Genomic DNA, 19,079 nt, shown 5'->3' with positions numbered 1-19,079 from the left:
AGCAGCACCGCCACCGAAAACACAATGTCGACATGCATCTGCAATTTGTTTAGACAACTTCTTGTCTTGGGATTCTCGCTCTCTGTATCTGTCTGTGCTTTTGAAATGGGATACCGAAAATCAACGTAGCGCAGAGCACAAAAAGGAAAAAATGTGCCAAGCAAAGTTCTTTTCAGTCTGGAAACAGAACGAACCCCCCCCCCATCCACCATATTTTTGGCATACGCCTAAAGTGCAGCATTAAAATAAGAATTATGCGGTAGATGGCACAAAATGCAGACCGAAAAATGGATAAATGCTAAATCCCCGAACTTTGAATGCGGCATGCACAGCTTTCGCAGCGAGAAATAAAAGCGTCCAGCGTGCGTATACGTAATGTGCATTAACATCAACAAGTGTGGGGGAAATTCCTCGTGGATCTGCTGTCGGTCTTTTCGCGTTTTATGTGGGATCCCAGGGTGTTGAAAACCGTTCTCGCTGCAAATGTGGAAGAATGCCAACAACATTTTTGGTTGATGGCATTTTTTGAAAATGATTTTCAATGCAGGGCCTTCAAACGCCACAAAATGTCTATAATTATGATGATGATGGTCGTAAATGGAAAGTGGTGCGAGAGAGAGAGAGGGGGGGGGATTGCGGTCCATCCTGTTTGGTTAACACTTACGTATGGCCTGCTAATAGGGTGCAAGGCCGTTCGATTTGGGTAATACGAACGTGTTTTGGGGGTAGCCATTACGATAAGGTTTAGTAGTATTTTGAGGAACAATTGAATAAGATAAAGAATGAAAATAGTATCCGATTGTAATCCGAAAAAACCGGGACTATAATGTACTTATGACCAAATGATTGACAGAAATCAGATCAAAAGATTCAGTGATTCATAGATTCATTTTTGAGTGAATTTTCGTCCGTTTGTTTAAATTCCTTTCCCTCCATTTTGTTATAAGTTATACCTTCTCATATACTATTTCAAAATGGGAGCCCTCTCTGGTTTTTTTCCGCCATATGTGTCACATTCCAGGCACAAAATCTCCCCCGTCATGGACGAAGCAATAAAGACATTTACATATGGCGTGGGACACCGCTTAGACCTAAGACCCATCCTATCCCCGACACACGAGCATCAGCTGGGAGGGGTCACCCCTAGCTCCACTTCCATCCCTATTGCAATTCAAGGACAACCTAAACATACCAATTTACGTAGCAGAGATCTGGCGAGCGATAAAAGCATCCGGGACCTGGGCTCGCGGGCCCCCTACTCCTAGGCCCATGCCCCATTGGCCTCTGGTCCTGGCCTCCGGCCCCGTGGCATATGTCTGGGATGCTCATTAAGGGCGCACAGCGTGGCGTGGCTAATGTGACAACAACGTCGGTCGGTCGGTGGGTCGCCTGGTGGTGCTGGTGTAGCAGGGGGTGTAGGCAACCCCCCGGAGGGATTTTCATTTGACTTTGCAGTCACTACCTTTTTTTCTCGCTGTACTTTGTTTTTTATATACCCTGGAAGAGGGTATTACAAAATGTTCTAGATGCTTGAACTATTTTTGATTGTGGATTTGTATCTGTGTATCTTTGACCCTTCCTTATTGTTCCTTCAAATCTGATATACCAAATGCTAATTCAAATCTTGTGGCATCTGTAGAATCTGAAAGTGTATCTCAACCTTCGGCTCTGACTCTTTTCTGATTATTCCTGTTTCCTTTTTTTGTATTTTCTTCTTCAGACTGACGTCGATGCGGCCAAGTTATTTGTTTTGGACTGGTTTTGGGTTTAGCGGTGAGAAGGGCGAGGGGGTTGGTATCCAAAAGGAGGCTTTCAACTTTTATTCTTTTCTCTTGGCTTTTATTGTTTTGTTTTCACTGCGGTAGTAGCCATTCTCTTGTTGTTCGTGTTGCTGTTTTGGGTAATTCAATTTACTGCCACCATTTTCATTTGTGCAAATTTCAAATGACTTGAGGATATATATATATATATATATATACATATATCTGCAGGCTGGTCCAGTTTTGGGGTCCCTCTTGCCGGGAACCATTTCATGCACAATTTGTTTAGCCGTTTTATTTTTATTTCGCCGCATTGTGAACAAATTTTCCTTGGCATTGGCTGTAGCACTTTTTTTTTTGGGGAGGGAGGTCCCACGCCAAAAGGCCAATTGAATGTGACTTTCGGTGGAGCCAATTTTCCAGGGGTGGCATGTACATATGTCTAAGGGTTAAGGCAGGTCCCTTTTGTTTTCTACAAAACTTTATTAATATTTAAAAATATTTGAATATATTTCAGTTGGTTCTATTTGCTTGATAAATTTACTCCGCTTAGGTCTGGCTTCTGGAGCTAATTATATATTTTGGAGCGAAAGAGAGACACGTGTTGGGCTGCTCTCTTTATATGTTAGTGCTCTCTTGCTGCGTGTCTGGTTAACAGCCCTGTTGCTGGTGGTTAGCGGCTGTTAAGTTCCTTCTGTTTTTAACATAGATTACTACTGTCTAGGCTATGTTATGGAAATGGCATGGGTTGATATGATATCGGGAGAGTTAAAGGACTACATATGATGGGATAAATCTGAGATACAGTTGGAGGGATGACAAGGTATTTCGGTGGCAATATAGACGATGTTTTAGTAAATATTATGTGTTAATTATTATTATATGCCAATCCATGAGAAATGTGTAATGTTTTATTTAAACATCACTTGGAAGCCAATAAGCTATTATGGTGATCTCTAGCCATATATTAATTTATGGTTAATAATTAGTCAGGGTAACATAAGGTGCAACCAATTTATTTAAATTGTTCTATGAACCATTAGTCTTAGTCTTGATAATTTAAGCTAATAATATTATTAGCCACTCTGTTTTACTTTTCACAAGCAACGCCGCCTAATGATATTTTAAGCTTAACAAATTCCGAATTACTAAGTGGATTCACTGATTTTCTTTACTCAGTGACAACCGATTAGGCAATGTTAGAAAGCCGACAACACTCTTATACCCACCCGAAGCTACGCTGTTAGCAACAGTTCATGCTCTTAGGATGCCAGCGCTCTCTGTTAAGGTTATTGCCCGATGTTAGGCCCCCCCGCCCCACCAGACTGGCTCAACAATGTCCTTTATGAGGGGGACTGGGCGTGTTGTGCTGAGCTCGGGCAAATGGTGTAGAAAATTTTAATGCTCCCCAGAGCAACATTTGAAGCTTTTGCCTGTCTGGGCAGTTCCGAACGGAACGTGCTTATGTGCTCTGCTCTGCTGTGCTCTGCTCTGCTCTGTGTGTGGGCTAGAGCGCTCCTGGAACCATTCTCATCTCTCACCTCTGTTTCGGTTGAGTAGACGAGCCGTGAATGACATTGTTGCATCAATCATAGAATCACAATGGTGTACGTGTGAGTGCTGGCCGTAAATTGCAAGCGAATATTGTGACAGATGACGACAGCGTTGGCCAACGCCAATGGACGGGTCCAGACCCCATCATGAACTCTGCTAAATCAGCGCATGATTAATGCTGTTAATGGTGATGGGCAAGGGGAGGAAAGGGAAAGGGAAAGGGGCAGGGACCCAATGACAAGGGTTGAGCGAAGCGGTCCAAATTAACTGAAACAAATGGTCCAGAGATTGCATTTTTTTGGCAGCGTTTCATTAATTTTTCTGCCAATTTAATTTCTTAGCGTATCTTGGGTACAGGGTACTCTTAGGTCCGAGGGTTGTAATATATTTCGAAGCCATAAACTATATAGTTAGGTTAGGTTAGGTTAGGTTGAGGCGGCTGCGGCTCGCTCGAACCGTCACACTTAGGCGTTTCGGCCGTTGTGATACGCATAGGATCATTTCTTCTGCGTTGTGAGACTTCTGTCAGCAATTATCCAGCAGATGCTCTCACAAAGTTCGCTATCTCTGGACATAGTTTGGACATCTCTGAGATGTCGTGTAGAAAGGCTGAGCCAGGTGCTGTAGCCTTCTTCTGCTGAGAGCTGGCAGGAGCAGAACAGATGTTCCACTGTCTCTCTCTTCCTCGTCTCTACAGCTGCGACAAAATCGTTATGTGGGCCCCAGCTGTTAGCGTGGTGCTATTAGCCAGTGTCCCGTGAGGGAACGTGTGACCACGCTGCACCTTTTCCTGCTTAACTTGAGGAGCTCGGAGGTGCGCTTCATGTCCATGGTCGGCCATGTTTGCCGAGTTGTGCGACATCGTGGCACTGTTTGCCACATATCGTTGTTTAGTCGCTTGTATTGCTCCCTTATAATGAGCTTACAGGTGGCCATTGGCATACAGATATCCTCCTTGTCTTGGAGAAGGGGGATTGTAGTGCCAGATCTGGCCAGCTCGTCCGCTATACAGTTGCCCTCGATGTCCCGGTGGCCCGGGACCCAAATCAGGCTAATAGCAAATTGCTGAGCCATCTCGTGCAGAGATTTGCGGCAGTCTGCCACGGTGGCCGAGTTCGAGGAAATCGCGCTCAGCGATTTGATCGCAGCCTGGCTGTCGCTATAAATGTTTAGCTTGGTTGCCGTGACGGCAGCCGCTTGTAGGCAGTCTAGAGCCTCCCTGATTGCTATGACTTCCGCTTGAAAGACACTGCAATGATCTGGGAGTCTGAAGGAATGCCTTATGCTTAGCTGTTCAGAGTAGATTCCCCCTCCGACTCTGTCGTCCAACTTTAACTATATAGTTAAGGGCACAACAAAGTCCTTAGACCTGTCTGTTTCCTCCATATTTATTCGCACCTGTGGAGCTTCATTTGATATACTTTTCCATTCTATTCACTAAAATAAATCCGCAAAAATTGGGTATCTCTTAGTCGGAATAACCACCATAGAACTTTTTATTTAGTTTTCTTTGTTTGCTTGCCTCTGGGCCTGCCCCAACCCCAAAATGTTGTCTGTGTGTAAACAAATGGCCAGCGCAACTTTTTTGGCAGCCATTCAAAATGGCCAACAATTATTTGATATTTGATTTCGTTCCCACTCCCCCTCCCGCTGTGATTCGCCTCTGTGCTGTGTACACGCTGCGTATACGTAATGGATGTAACAACATTTCTAGTTGAAACCCCAAACACGCCTTGACAATTTCCTTTCTCAATTCAAACAGAATTTCCAACTATTTCTCAATGCCAATGCATGTGTCTATGGCTGTCTATAGATCTGTGTGTGTGTGTGTGTGTGTGTGTGTGTGTGTGTGGCATAGTAGAAAGTACTTTCACCGTTTCAAAGTATTATTTGTTGCTCTTCATACCCGTAAAGTGATTTACTATTTTTGCTCCTTCTTCTGCATTTTCTTTGTGTATTGTTGCCCCTGTCGATAAAAGCAATCAAAGCTTGATTTATTGTCCATTCCAGCTCCGGACTGCAGCCGCAGGGCCAAAGTTTGTTTCGTTTTTATTTCTTTGTTTTTTTTTTTTCATGAATTTGTCGACAACAGAAGAAGGATTGTCGGTCTTCGAATGAGAATGCATCAAACTGCTAAGGGTCAGGTGTTATTTATCCTGTTATATTCCCTAAATAATATTGAGAAATGGAAACTGATATCATTCTTAGGCTGGAGACATTTTTTGGTGGGTGTCGCTATGCCTACCACAGAATAATTTTAAGTATACTTTTAGATATTGTAACTCTTATGTTTTTCGAAGAAACAGAAACAGAATAGTACTCTTTCAAGGCAGGATTCCAATGGATCCTCGTACTCCAAAGTATTTCATATTCGTGGCGTTTAAAGTGTTTGGATTTTCTCTTTTCTTTGCTGGAATTTATGAGAAAATTCTGCAAATCAAAGGCAATTAAAAACTCAGCCAATTGAAATAAAAGTCCTATGGAATACGGCTCACCTCACGTATGTGGAGCTTCGAATAATCCTCGTAAGCCATCCATGATTCTGAAATGGCGAAATATTTGATTTCCTCTGGAAAATGCCTGCTCAACATTTTTCTGATTTTTCTTTTTTTCGAGGTCTCCAACGCGTTGCCTGGGCTATTTCCTCGTTTACCGTTAAGCGGTGGCCACACAGACACATACATATACTCACGCTTGCACATGGAGGCATGCAACAATTGCCCCGCCGCCAAATGCCGACGGTCAACAAAACGCAGCAACAACAAAGCCTTATTGATTTTTGACTTGAATGCGGCTTATAGAATGTTTTTCAGAACCAAACAGACACAATGGAGATAGCAGGAAACTTGGGGGGGCCGACAAGAGACAGGATCAGACAGAGTCTGACGACTGCAGTCAGGCCCTCAGGCAGGACCAGGACACATATTTATGTGTGCGACTGTCTGTCTGTCTGTCTGTTTGTCTGCTTTAAATGGCCTGGAAAATCAGTTTGAGTGGCAGACACAATTTAGTTGGAGCTTCCCCGAAAAAAGACAGACTTAACTTTGCAATGCCCTCGAGAGGCAAACTACTTAAGAGGCGTATTAACAATCGACACACAGGACGAAGGATAGATAGGACTGTGGAGGGCCCAAGAAGTGTTGAAGCAAAAGTTGAAATGCGCAATTAACTGGAGGATGGCAGATCGTAATAAAATTGGCAGGATGAGAAGCAGAAGCAGAAAACCCCCGAGAAATGACTAGGAACCCGATAAGATGAATTCAAATAGAAACAAGAGGCTCGCTCAGAATAAGAGGATAATAAGAAACAGTTTCCAATAGTTTCGGGAAGAACTACGAAAAAACAGGAACAGATTAAAGATCCAATGAAAGGACTACAAAGTACCAGTAATAGAAGGAAAAGCCAAAGCCAGTAGGGAAAGCATGAACCAGGACGCGGATGAGCCGCCCGTCTCACAGGGAGGCACAGTAGTAGAATCAAAAGGGAAGTACCAAATGCAGAGCCAGGACAGGGCTGAGTTGCCAAACAAAAGGCGGCTAACAAGCATTGGGGAAATGGAAAAAGGGAAAAGCGGTCCGTCCCCTTGAACAACATGATAAAGTAAAACAAAATGAGCAACACTTGACGATGGAAACGGAGCTGGCGACGGAGACGGCAGGAAAATAAGCGAAGGAGACCAGCAACAAAAAGTTAAGTTTGTTTTATTTATTTAAGTTGAGCGACACCGAAATACTCTTTGTGGCAGAGTCTAATATTCATTGGAATTGGTTTAAAAGGGATTGTAAGGGTAGCTGGAAGGGGAATAGGATTGTGATTGGGGACAAACAGTTTGGTGATGGATGGGAAGAAGGGTTAAAAATAAAAGTTTAATTTGGGTTTGGATTTCGTTGAAGAATTATTTATAGCCTGTAAAGAAAATGAGGGCTATTAACACCATAATCGCAAATATTTAACCACTAACTAATAATTACTATAATGGCAAGTGCATTCCATAAATAAATTAAGCTCATAATTATCTAATTATAAATCAATGACATAAAGTTAATGAAACCATATGTCAGAGAATTCGTATTGAGAAAACGTCTTATTATAAGACTTATAAAAATTGCATCATATTTTCAGAAAGGTCTAGTTTCCACAGAAACTATTTATGTAGTATGTATCTCAATATATTAGCTACATTAATCTGTCTATTATGTGCCATTAAAAATGGGTTTCAAGGGCCTCTTTCCTCCAGATATGATTGGATCCTGGCAAGAGGCAATACCCTTCTTAGCTGGCGGTTCTTTTCTCAGATATTTTAGCAATCATCATAATTGTTAATTTTTCCTTAATTTTCCAACCTCTTTCTCTTTCCTATCACTATCATTAACAGATTATTTGTAATCTTCATTCTCTGGATCATTATAATAATAAATTTCCTTATCTTTCATTACATATTTTATCCCATAATGCGAGTACCTTCCGTCTGGAGGGTATCCACTAAATTCCGCGCACAAAAAGGTGTTACAAGCTCTTTTAGAGTCTGTTGCAGGCGCCATAGTTCAACCCCAAGTTGGTATATGGGTGTATCTGTGGGTCCTCCTTGGAATGGGGGTGTACATATTTGGGATGTGTGCGGGTGTGAGTGGAAGAGTGTTTCTGTCTGTTTGCGTTAATGACAAGTGTTTTCATGTTGCGTATGTACATATTTCCCTCCTCCTTGTTTTTTTGTCTTCTCTCGTATGCGCCGCGTAATGACAAGGAGGATGTCGATGAGTATAATGACAACATCAATGCTGATGATGATGGGGCTGAGGATGGTGCTGTGGACGGGGATGCGCCGCTGAATGCGTGGCATGCCACGAGCCAGCTTAAAGTGCTTGTTAAGCGTTTTTGTTGTCGCCATTTTTCTATTTTGCTGCCCCATTGATGACGATGCCCAAGATGATGATGATGATGATGATGATGTTGATGCTGTCAATGGGAAATTGAGCTGCGACATAAACACGTTGTCAAATCGAACGCGTGAGTGCTCACGTGCTCGCCGAGCAGAACCGTGCGGGAGTACCACAAGAGAGTACGGAATTCCATGGGAAAAGCACGTGTCGAACAGGTTCTTTCTTTTCAATAGATTGCTAGACAATCCACTTCCTGTTTTGGCCGCGAACCCGGGCCCGACTGATGAAAATCTGTCATTAATGTGATTTATGACAGATTTCTCTGCTCTTTCACTGGTAATTTATATTTATCACTTTATGCCCTCTGCTCTGTATTTTGCTTGTTTCGCCCGGCAAGTCCTTTGGATTTCCAGCTGTCACAGAGATAAGACAAGTTGATCCCTGAGGTGGTTTTTGCAAGGAGATTTTTTGCTGTTGCTGTTGTCCTGCTTTGAAGGATTTCCGAGACATTTTTCGGGGTGGGAAAGTAATAAGGAAATGGCAGGAGGAACGAAGGAGATGGAAATTGAAAGAGAAAGAACTGATTCGGGGCTTTCATCACACAATTTTTATTGATGAAAATATAATGAATGCTTACACTGAGGGAAAAACAAGGATTATAAAATAATAAATATTCTCTATAAAATATTCTCTGCAGAATATGTTTAAATCTAGATTAAATATTCGAACCGTTTCTGAAGGTCCTGCTGAGTGTTTTCTTGCTTAAACCGCATTTTTGTTCTCTGTGCAAAAGAATTTCCATTGAGAATTCAACAATTTTCATACTCGCTGAGTTTGAGCAGCAACAATCGCAATTTCCGGGCCTCCAATCCAATGGTCAGCGGCTCCTCGGGCACCTGTTCTGTGGCAGTGAAAATATTAGCCGGCGTAAACAAGCCATAAGCCTCACAGGATCTGAGGAAGCTGAGGACTTCCTGCACAGCGGTGTAGGGCAGGATGATGTTCTGCTTGGCCATGCCCGTGAGCAGCCCGAGAATGCAGCGTTTCACGTGGAGCCAGGTATCCGCATAGAGCCTGCCACCGGCACCACCCTCTAGGGCGTGGGCAATCCGTGTCAGACCGAACTCGTAGTTGGATTTGGCGCAGTAGAGGGTGCCCACAACCAGATTGACAATGCAGAGATGGTGGTACTGCTTGCCCAGGTTGCCCTTGAGCTCCTCGGCCTTCTCCACTTTGCGCATCAGCTCCTCGGCCTCCTCGTTCTGAAAGGTCATGATGTACGATACACAGAGATTGGCCAGCACAGCAGCTGAAACGGACATGATCTGAATGGGGATGAAAGGGGGGGATAACGAATAAGTCTAGGAAATATTTTTGGATTAGAGATCTCACATCATCGGAGTGTTGTCGCACAATCGGTTCGTAGAAGGCCGCCGCCTCGTTGTACTTGTCGCCCTGCATGAAGAGCACATGGCCGGCATTCAGACGCCACACAGCATTCTCTGAGCAGAATTCGGCACTCGAGTGGAACTCACGTTCCGCTCCAACGAAATCGTCGTCGCGCCAGGAGATCCAGGCACGTGCCATAACCACCGGCAGATATCTGTGGCAGCACGAAATGGATCGCATTAGGATACTAGATTCTAGAGGTTTTTAGATAACTCACAGTTCCAGTGCCTGTTCGTAGTCCTTGAGGGCATCCCTGAGGGCATGCTGCTCATTGGTGGCCCGCACCTCCTGCACCTTGGCGGCCAGGCTGCGCAGCTTCCCGGCCAGACTGGAGGCTAGGGTTCCCAGCTTCTTCTCCGCCAGCTCGACGCTGGTCTGGACGGTGATCAGGGCATCCAGCAGCTCGTACAGATACTGCGAGAGATACTTGTAGGTGAGATCGGTGTGCTCTGCCAGGATATCGGCGGCCGTCTCGTACAGCTCGTGGCGGCAGCAAATGAGCAGGATATTGGCGAAGGTCTCCTTGGGACAGGAGGGAGCTCCCAGCTGGAGGAGGAAGGCCAGCTTGCGGAGACCCGCCACAGGACCCTGGACATCGGTGAGGGCCATATTGTGGAGCGTTACCGGATCCAGTTCGCTCTCGGCCCGCGGCGGCAGATCAAGCAGAGCGTCCCGAGCCGCCTCCTCGTTTCCGTCCTGATACTCCAGCGCAGCCTTCAGATTGAGAGCCTGCGTTATGCCGGACATGGCCATCGTTATGGGATTGCCCACACTGCGCGCACTGCCATCGGTGTCCACCTGGGCGCCAATACCCAGTTCCGGGTGGTTTCGCACTCCCCGCTCCACAATCTCCGAGGTGTAGTCGAGGGCCTGGGCTCGCTGCTTCCGCTGAAAGTGGGCCAAGGCCACATTGTAGGCCACCAGAGGATTAAAGCCGCCCACCTGCAGGGCGGCCTGGAACCGCTGAACTGCCGTCTCATGCTGATCGGCCTGATAGAGCAGGCATCCTTCATCATTGAGGGTATCCGCGGTGCCACCCGCGCGCTGATTGAGGAAGCTCTGGGCCCCGGCATAGTCCTCGCTTGAGTACAGAATGGCACTCTGCAGCTGCAGGCAGTGCTCCCGCAGCTCCTCCTCCTGGTCACTGATCTGTTTCAGGACTCTCAATGCCTCCGCAAAGATGCCAGCCTGGTAGAGCGACTGGGCATAGTAGAATCTAAAGGGGATCTTCAGTTCTCCCTCTTCTAGTGAGTCGAGATGGGCCTACCTGTACTTGGCTTCCTTGGGGGCCAGCTGGCAGAGCTGCTCGTAGCAGGTGGCCGCCTCCTCGTACTTCTGGGCGTGGTAGTAGCAATGTCCCAAGGTGGACAGGCCCGCCCTTGTATTGGCTGCCTCGCCAATGTTCGTTATACACTCAATCACATCCTCATAGCGTTTGTCCTTGATCTGAAGAAGTTCCCATTAGTTTTTGTGGATTCGTTGGTATTATTTTTATGGCTTACCAGATTGTATATGGTTCGGGTGACATGTCCCTCGCGCAAGATGATTCCCTGATGCAGCATATTTCTTCAAGAGTTCCAGCCAGCTAATGTCAATTTTCATCGGGTAATTATTTGTTTTGGTTGTTGGACGAGGGTTGCCAGCGTTACTCATGTTTGTTGTCGCTCGAGTGGCATGGCAACGCTCTGCGGCAACAGTTGGTTGAGGCTTTGCGAAAAAGAAGGGTGTTTAGGGTTGGAATTCGAATATTGTAACGAGGGTGGGTAAATAAATAAATGCCTTTCCTCCTAAATAAGCCCTTGATTACAAAAGCCTTGATCGTATTATCTGGTGGTTTTTTTTTTATCGACATTTAATGTCCATCCCTTCTCTTTCTAATACAAAATACAATTTATATTATATAAATACAATATATACATGTCGGATCCTAATATTATTCTCAGTGTACACTTTGAAATTGTTCGCAGTGTTCGCCTTCGTTGCCTTCTTTACAATTTACCGCTTGTTATTGTCCACTGCCTATGCCATAGCTGTGCATGCTCATTCTTGTCCACTGCCTTTCCCATGGCTGTGCTTGTTCATTCTCGTCCACTGCCTTTCCCATTGCTTAGTAGGTGTGGGTGGGGTGAGAGAGTGCGTAGGGAGTGAGACGACTCGCTCAGAGAGGATCAAAAGAGATGAGATCAAGAGAGTGCGCGTTCAGCGTGCGTGGGCAAGAAAGAGATAGAGCGACCATTGTGATTGCGTCGCAGACAAAGAGTGTCTTAGAGGGATGGTTTGGGCATACTCAGAGAGTAGTGGAACTTGTAGCCTTCTGCACACCGCGGAGTGATATTTGAGAGCGTGAAAACCCGAAATTTTAGTAAAAACCCGACATACAAATATTTTAATTTAAATTACTATTTTTCTGCAAAATCGTCTTTCATTAATTAAATCTTAAATGTTCTCTCGCATTCAAGTGTAAATAAAAGTATATGTATATACTTTGTACTAGATATAATACAAGTATCGCTTATGTAAGTAGCAAAGAAAATTCATTAGCTGACCAAAATGTGCGCCCATAAAAGCCAATTAAGATACGCACAACTCAGACGCAAGTGGCGCAACAAATTCATTTGAAATGTAAATGAGAAAATTGTCTAATTGAAAACTTTTGCATCTTGATGTCTTCGTCCTTCGTCCCGGACTCTGTCTCCTCTGCCGTCCAAGAAACCGCCAAGAAACCAATGCGGAGCCCTCGAGCAACTTACGGACTTGCTGATGGAGGACTTAAAGTGTTAACTCGGGAGCGGAGCTGGCAACCGGAGGCATTAATCCATGTTGAAGTCTTTCAGGCGGCAAGTTCAAGGAACACTTTTAATTAGGTTTCTCTTCATCTCAGGCTCAAGGAGCAACAGTTTCTCCTTCCTTCCGCGTTCCCTTTCGCACACTTTCTCACACTTTTGGCTTAAATAGATTGGCCCAGGACCGGGAATGGGGCAATCCTCATTGACAACAGCTAAATGGGCGAACGTGCGGAAATGCTAATTAAAATCTGTGTCTGTGTCTGTGTCTGTCTGAAAGCTGAGCCAATAGTTAAAGGCTAATCAAGCACGAATGGAGGTTAGGAGTCGACTGGTGTCTAAGCCAGGCTAAGGCTAGAAGCAGAACCGGGTCAAGGTTGTGCGGCTGCATCATCATCGTCGTCGTTGCTGTCGTCTGGCCAAATGCGGCGGCCACAAAATGTTGCACAACGGGTTTTGGCCCCGAACAAATTCGAATGTCAGTGTCTCGGTCTCCCTCTCTCTGGGCAAAAATGGTTCAAAAACGCGACCATGGGAGAGGCTAACTCTGAGACCAGCCAGGCAGCTGTGTCCCGTTTCATGGTAAACTGGAAATCTTACACTAAAACGAAAAAAAATATCATGGAAGAAGGCTTGAGCTGGTACTTCGACTATGGAATACCCTTTACGCTTTTGGGATCTGGAATCAGCCCGAATTTATTTTAAAAATTCACCAAAATATCTACTAAATTAGGGGGGATCTTTGAAATATCCTACTAGACGGACACTTCACTTGATTCTGGATTCTGAGAAGGTTCTTTCTTCATAGCTAACCAGGAATACAATGCACTCGACTAATCCCCGAGTACTGGGTATTACAGAATCATTTGACTGAAGCTAAACGCTTTCCTCTCATGTCATCTCATCCCATCTCGAATCTTTAGTTGGCAGCACCAAGTGCAACTGCATTTTCTTACAATGTCATGCGATTGAGCATTAGCTTTTCTCGATCTTGGCTCGCGGCTCTGGCCTAAGGCTAACCACACAGCAGTCGCAGTCGGCAGTCGGCAGTCGGAGAGACGAGCGACAATGCTGCGTATGAGTAATGCATAATGCAATTGATGTTGGCAATTACCAGATATACTTACTCGTATCACACACAGCCAGCCAGCCAGCCAGCCAGCCAGCGTCAAGGTGCCGACAGGCTGAAGTTCAAGTTTTGTTGTGCCTCTCAGCCACACACATAAATAATTGCAGGCCTAATTGCCACAACTCAAGAGCCAGGCTCAGCACCGAAAAGAACAAAATAAAAGCAAACAATTATCAGACTTCACTTGTGCGAGTGTGTAGGCATTATAAATTTTGTTTTGCTCTTTATCGTACGGTTACATACTCGTACTTATTCCCGACTTGTTTATGGTTGGTATTTTGCATTTGCTTGTCTCGTATTAATCTCTCAATTTTTGTTGTTGTTTGCCTCTGAGTTGCACTGGTACTTGAGGGTTTCAGGGGGGTTTTTGTTGGGTTTTTTTCGTTGTATTTAGGGGTTGACCGGGTTCAAAGAGAGCTCTGGGCTTGATGTGGCCACAAATTAACACTTGTTCGGTCTTAAAGTCTTGTTTCAGCTGCTGTTGCTGCACTTTGGAAGTACTTTTTTTTATGGCCCAACTCCGAGGTGTCGTGGGTTCAGTGAAGTCATCAAGTCGGGCCAGGGGCAGGGGCAGGGCCAGGGCCAGGGCCAAGAGTCTACTTGGAGTTGGCCTGGCCTGGGTGGACTTGTCTTTAGACCTTCGCAAACTGAAGCGATCTTTGTGTATTTGCTTAAGCTGGAGCACTTTTTCCAAAGCTTCTTGACTCATTATTTGTTTGGTTTTATTTTTCAGAAATGTTTTGGTATTAAAAAGGATTATTCGCATTATATTTGCAACATAATCTGTCGTCTCTCCATAAACTCGGTAAGTCTGAACCCGTAACTTTATCTTTTATCTGAAAAACCCAACAATACACCTTTAAATATAAGTCTTCCCTCTGTACTGAGATACCCTCTCCCTTTGTATCTCTCTTTCCATCTTGCCCCCACTCTTTCATTTAATTCAATCGAATCTTTGAGCTACTATTAGACGCTGTGTACACCAGCAAAAACCTATGGAAAAACGTACACCCAGACATCATTATCATTAGCCAGCATCTCTGGGGATCATCGCTGTTGTAAATTATTAGCAGCAGCCGACAACGAGAAGAATAATGCGGTTGGCTTTTGCTGACCTTGAAGCGCAATCGCTTTTCCTGTTCCACAAAACTATAGCACAGAAATAATAAAAAAAAGCGATTCAATGAAAAACCACACAGAGCGAAGCAGAGGAAACACTGGAGAGAATCGAATCGGCGCGCACTTCCTGCTTGCGGAAGGGAATGGGATCTGAGAGATCAGCCTCTAATGGCATCTCCACATGCAGGTCTCGCTTCGATACACCAAAGAAACTATGACGCCATTTGGTTGAACAACAAATAATAGAAGTACATACTATGTACAATAATTTATCCAAGTGCAGACTAACGTAGCCCGCAGATTAATCATACGCACTGTGGCGCAGGGCTGCTGGAACGAGTGCAGCACACACAAATCAAGAATAAGTGCATCTAAGAGACGTTCTAACACGCCGAAGTTTAGATACTCTTGCAGATTTGGGAACTGTTCCGCATTGAAAAGTCTTAGTCGAATTTTTGAAGACGCACAAAGGGAGACTTCAGGGTTGGAGGTACTTCCCGATAGACGCTAAGCTCTTTGTAAGGGTATTCCATTCTTCGTACAGTTGCACTCGTGTATATGCATTTCCTTATGGGCTCAGCCAGATCTAAGCAAGTGCAATAATTCCACTAATCTCAACAGCAACAGTCACAATGTCGACGATGGCGACAAAAGCAAGAACAACTAAGGCGCAAAACAATTTCAAGGCCATTGACACAGTTCAAGCGAAAAGTCTGACGAAAGGGTGGGCTGGGGGTTGGCTATGGCTGAGGCTGGGACGGAGGGTTGCCGTCATGAAGGGCATTCGAGTGCATTGTGGAGGAGCTGCTCAAGCCGCTGCTGCTGCCGGTGCTGCTGCTGCTGCTGCTGCTGCGATAAACCATGCAGCTGGGCTCTACTCCTCTCTTTCGACGTTCTGCCTCTCTTCTGGGGACGTGTCTTGTTCGGGTTCTAACAAGTGTGCGAAGTGCAAATGTTTAGATTTTCTACAGCTCGACAAATACACAATATATTCGCACATACGGCTACACGAGTATATACTTATTCCATGTATATGCACTTGGTTCTAGTCAGAATCTCAGCAGACGCTGTAAAACGCTGTGAAAGATATCTATATCTTTTGTGTGCAATTTGTTCAGCCCCAAGATAGCTCTAAGTCATTAGATTTGTGCACAACATCGGATACATTGGGTTCTTTGTGGTGTGGACTTCGTGCAGTTTACGACTATCGCAATTTAAGATTCATAAAAGACTCTATAAGACTTGTACAATTATTTAAAAATAACCTCCAACATACACAGGTTTTAAATGGAAGAACCTTAGCAAAATTAACACAGATTTCCAATATTTAGTTGGGTATTTTTTTTGTTTCCAAAAATTTCCCCACCAACTCTCGACTAATGCAAAAACGTGAAATGTTAAGACATGGACCGGGGACTGGGGGGGATGGGAAGAAACACATCTTTGATTACTGCATGTTCAATAAATAATTCATTAATTAATCAATTGTTGTGGTGGCTGCTTTTGGGCTGTTTTGGACTGTTTTGGCTGCGGTGCAAAGTTGATTGAACTTAAAATACTCGTACATGGACTGGAGGGAGCTCATTTAAAATGTGCAAACAAAAGCCGCAGCCGCAGAGCCGCAGGAGAAACATCAGCGCCGAGACCCGGCCATACCAGACCAGACCAGACCTGTGCTGTGCCAACGACACATAAACAATTTATCAGAAATAAATTGGTTAACAGGTAAAATAAACAAATTAAGCGCAGAGTTTAAATGAATGCTGGAAATAATATATAGTACATATGGGTATATATTTTTGCGGTTTTTACTTATTTTTTTTTTGGTGGTGACTGGCTAGAAAAAATATTTACAATTCCAAAAATCTCCAGAGGCTGCAAATTACATTCCTTATCACAAAAATACTGTCTGCAATTTTTGGCTAAAATTATAAAACTTTTAACCATTTTAATTGACGAAAAGTTTGTGTCGTACCACAAAAACCTTCGAATAAAGTGCCTCTTTCTAAGGTTTATGTGTCTGCCCCATCTCATCTCTGTGTCTGGGCAGCATTTGATGTTCCTTTTTAATGGCACGGATCTCTGTTTCGGCAATTTGCTCCTTTTTTATGTGGCCTTTGATTGTGACAAATCCGAAAGGAATATCTAAGTGTGTATAAACTTTTTGGCGTTGCGGCTCTTTCGGGGGTAAATAAAATAAAATTGCATTTTTTATTATATTATATATCGCCTGCCATGCCGTGGATCGAAGGAGAGGCAGAGCAGACTGAGGCATTTATTATACCAGTTGTTCTTCTTTTTCTGGCTCTGTCTCCGTTTCTGTCTCTGTTGTTGCTTTATCAAAGCCATTCTTTAAATTTTCGACAGTCTTTATTAACACGCTAAAAATTCGCTTGAAAATTCGTTGCTGGGGACCCGAGTTCGGCTTCGGCCTCCGTGAAGAAGGGGAGCTTACGGGAAGATTGTTTCAGTTACAGGTAAGCCGCTGACTCTTTTTTATATCTCCACTCATTTGCGTCATGCCAGTCAAAAGTCGCAGATCTCCTTCTTCTTCAGAGTCCCCCTCGGCCCCCCCACCTTCCTGCCGCCCATTTGTATCTGTGTCCGCTCTGCCCACAACTGTTTTTTTTTTTCCTTCACCATTCCGTTTGCAATTTATTGAAACGAAGTTGACCTTGAATTTGGTTAAAAGTCTTTTAACTTTATTTCGCTGGCTGCGATGCCTGGTCTTCTCTTTTTTGTAGCTGATGATTCTGGCTGTTACTGCTGATTACTTTAACGATGATGTCCATAAAATGTATCTCAAGCCCGAAGCCTCGCAGCTCGCAGCTCGCAGCTCGCATCTCGCACTTTTTTTCGGCAACCTCTGCTGCGCCTCACTCTGCTTCTCGTGGGGGAAGCAGGTTTGAAAAATTACCAAAAAAAAGCAGACAAAAAAAAGGAAGAGAAATAAATGAAAACGAAACTCCAAGTGAATCGAAATTAATTTAAAGCTTGTAAGTGCACTGGGGATGGGGGGAGGGGGCGATGTGTATGGGGTAGATAAAACTAATGACCATCTGATGATTGGCTATCCATCAGTGTGTCCCACAAATACTATGAGTTCTTTTCAGCAGCTTTAATGGGAATATTCTCTCTATATTTGTATCTGTTTACCGACACTTCATACTATACATTTTATTATTAATTTCATTTTAATAATTTTATATTTCTATCAATAAAAATATATAAATTAATCTTTTAATATTTTCTACACTTAGCCTTTCAATTATTCAATAAAATTATAGGTATATTGACCTTTAAATGGCACGTTTTTCCTATCAAAGTCATGTTTAATATTTGTAGTTATAGTTATATATTTATATATACTGTTAGTTATTTTTATTTTGCTTTTTTTTATTGGAGATTATTTGCAATAATTTTCTACGCTTTTGTTTCGTTTTAAAAGTTCCATTCATCTATATTTCGTGCCATTCATTCATTCCCCTGTCCATATTCGCATTTATTTATCTTTTTCAATTTTTCCTTCCATCATCTTCTTTATTTATATTTAAACAATCTTGTTGGCATTCATTCCTTTATAGTTCATTATCTTTATAGTTCCACCATATTTTCCTTGCGCTATCTTTCTATGTTTTTTGCCCACTTTGTTTTTATGTTTTCTATCTTTCTCTCTGTGCACACTTTTGCCCCAATTGCCTACAAAATCAGCAATTAATCATTCCTGTCGGCCTACCGTCCCCGTGCATTCCCCCCCCCCCACCAGCCGAAACGATGACGTATGGAAAATGTTGTTTTTGTATTTTAATTATAATTATTTTGTCTACTTCTTATGATATTTCTATTTCGATTTTCGCTTGTCTCCGAGAGAGTTCCCGCTCCCCCGCCGATTGCTAATAGAATTATTTTTTTCCCGACTTCCGTGCAGTGAACTTGTTTTTATTTCATTATCTTTCATCCAAAATACATTCTAGCTGTACATACAAACGTATTTGTTTACTCTTATATGTGTATATTTTATTTATTCTAGATTCTCTTTTTTTTCTCGCTCTCTCTCAGCCTCACCCTCTCTGTTTATAAAGATTTTGGGTTTGCTGAAAAAAAAAAAAAACAAAAATGTTTGCGCTCATTTCGTATGGGGGCTAATGGAGGAGGAGAAGGTGGTGGTGGAGGAGGAGCAGCTCTATTTATCTGCTTAGGAGGTCATTGTCATGGAATTTTATTTATTCTCATTCATGCTGTGTGCTCATGCCGTGTGTTTGGAAACTTTTCTTCTGGCTTTTCCCTAATCGAAAATGTCGCAAGTATTTTTGGAATATTTTTTAATGAAATTTTTCTATATAGTACATGTGTTAAAAGTGTTATCAAAAGTTCATGAACTACGCGACGGGTTGTACTATTCCCG

The 19,079-nt window shown here is 43.5% G+C and overlaps 1 protein-coding gene and 1 long non-coding RNA gene across 2 annotated transcripts; one reads left to right on the top strand and one right to left on the bottom strand.

The window, feature by feature from the left end:
* Positions 1–8,786: 8,786 nt before the first annotated feature.
* On the bottom strand, positions 8,787–11,681 carry LOC108164240 (tetratricopeptide repeat protein 30 homolog). Its single transcript, XM_033394128.1, has 5 exons — positions 11,146–11,681; positions 10,911–11,089; positions 9,861–10,859; positions 9,587–9,797; positions 8,787–9,519 (listed from the first exon to the last, which is right to left on the bottom strand). Exons 1-5 carry the CDS (start codon positions 11,203–11,205, stop codon positions 9,004–9,006), a joined length of 1,965 nt encoding a protein of 654 aa, XP_033250019.1. The 5' UTR covers positions 11,206–11,681; the 3' UTR covers positions 8,787–9,003.
* A 3,872-nt stretch (positions 11,682–15,553) lies between these two features.
* Positions 15,554–17,835, top strand: LOC117189006. Its single transcript, XR_004473060.1, has 3 exons — positions 15,554–16,399; positions 17,042–17,151; positions 17,419–17,835. It is a non-coding gene; the product is annotated as an uncharacterized LOC117189006 (long non-coding RNA).
* The last annotated feature ends 1,244 nt before the right edge of the window (positions 17,836–19,079 follow it).

Source organism: Drosophila miranda, chromosome 4 (genome assembly GCF_003369915.1).
Source record: "Drosophila miranda strain MSH22 chromosome 4, D.miranda_PacBio2.1, whole genome shotgun sequence".
Classification (NCBI taxonomy): domain Eukaryota; kingdom Metazoa; phylum Arthropoda; class Insecta; order Diptera; family Drosophilidae; genus Drosophila; species Drosophila miranda.
Note: the sequence above shows the minus strand (reverse complement) of the source record. Positions and strands in the feature narration are given on the sequence as shown.

Coding starts and splice junctions, on each gene's coding strand:
- LOC108164240 (XM_033394128.1), bottom strand. CDS start 11,205: ATGCTGCATCAGGGAATCATCTTGCGCGAGGGACATGTCACCCGAACC. Junction 11,090..11,145: donor CCCGAACCATATACAATCTG/GTAAGCCATAAA, acceptor GAACTTCTTCAG/ATCAAGGACAAACGCTATGA. Junction 9,520..9,586: donor TGCGACAACACTCCGATGAT/GTGAGATCTCTA, acceptor ATCCCCATTCAG/ATCATGTCCGTTTCAGCTGC.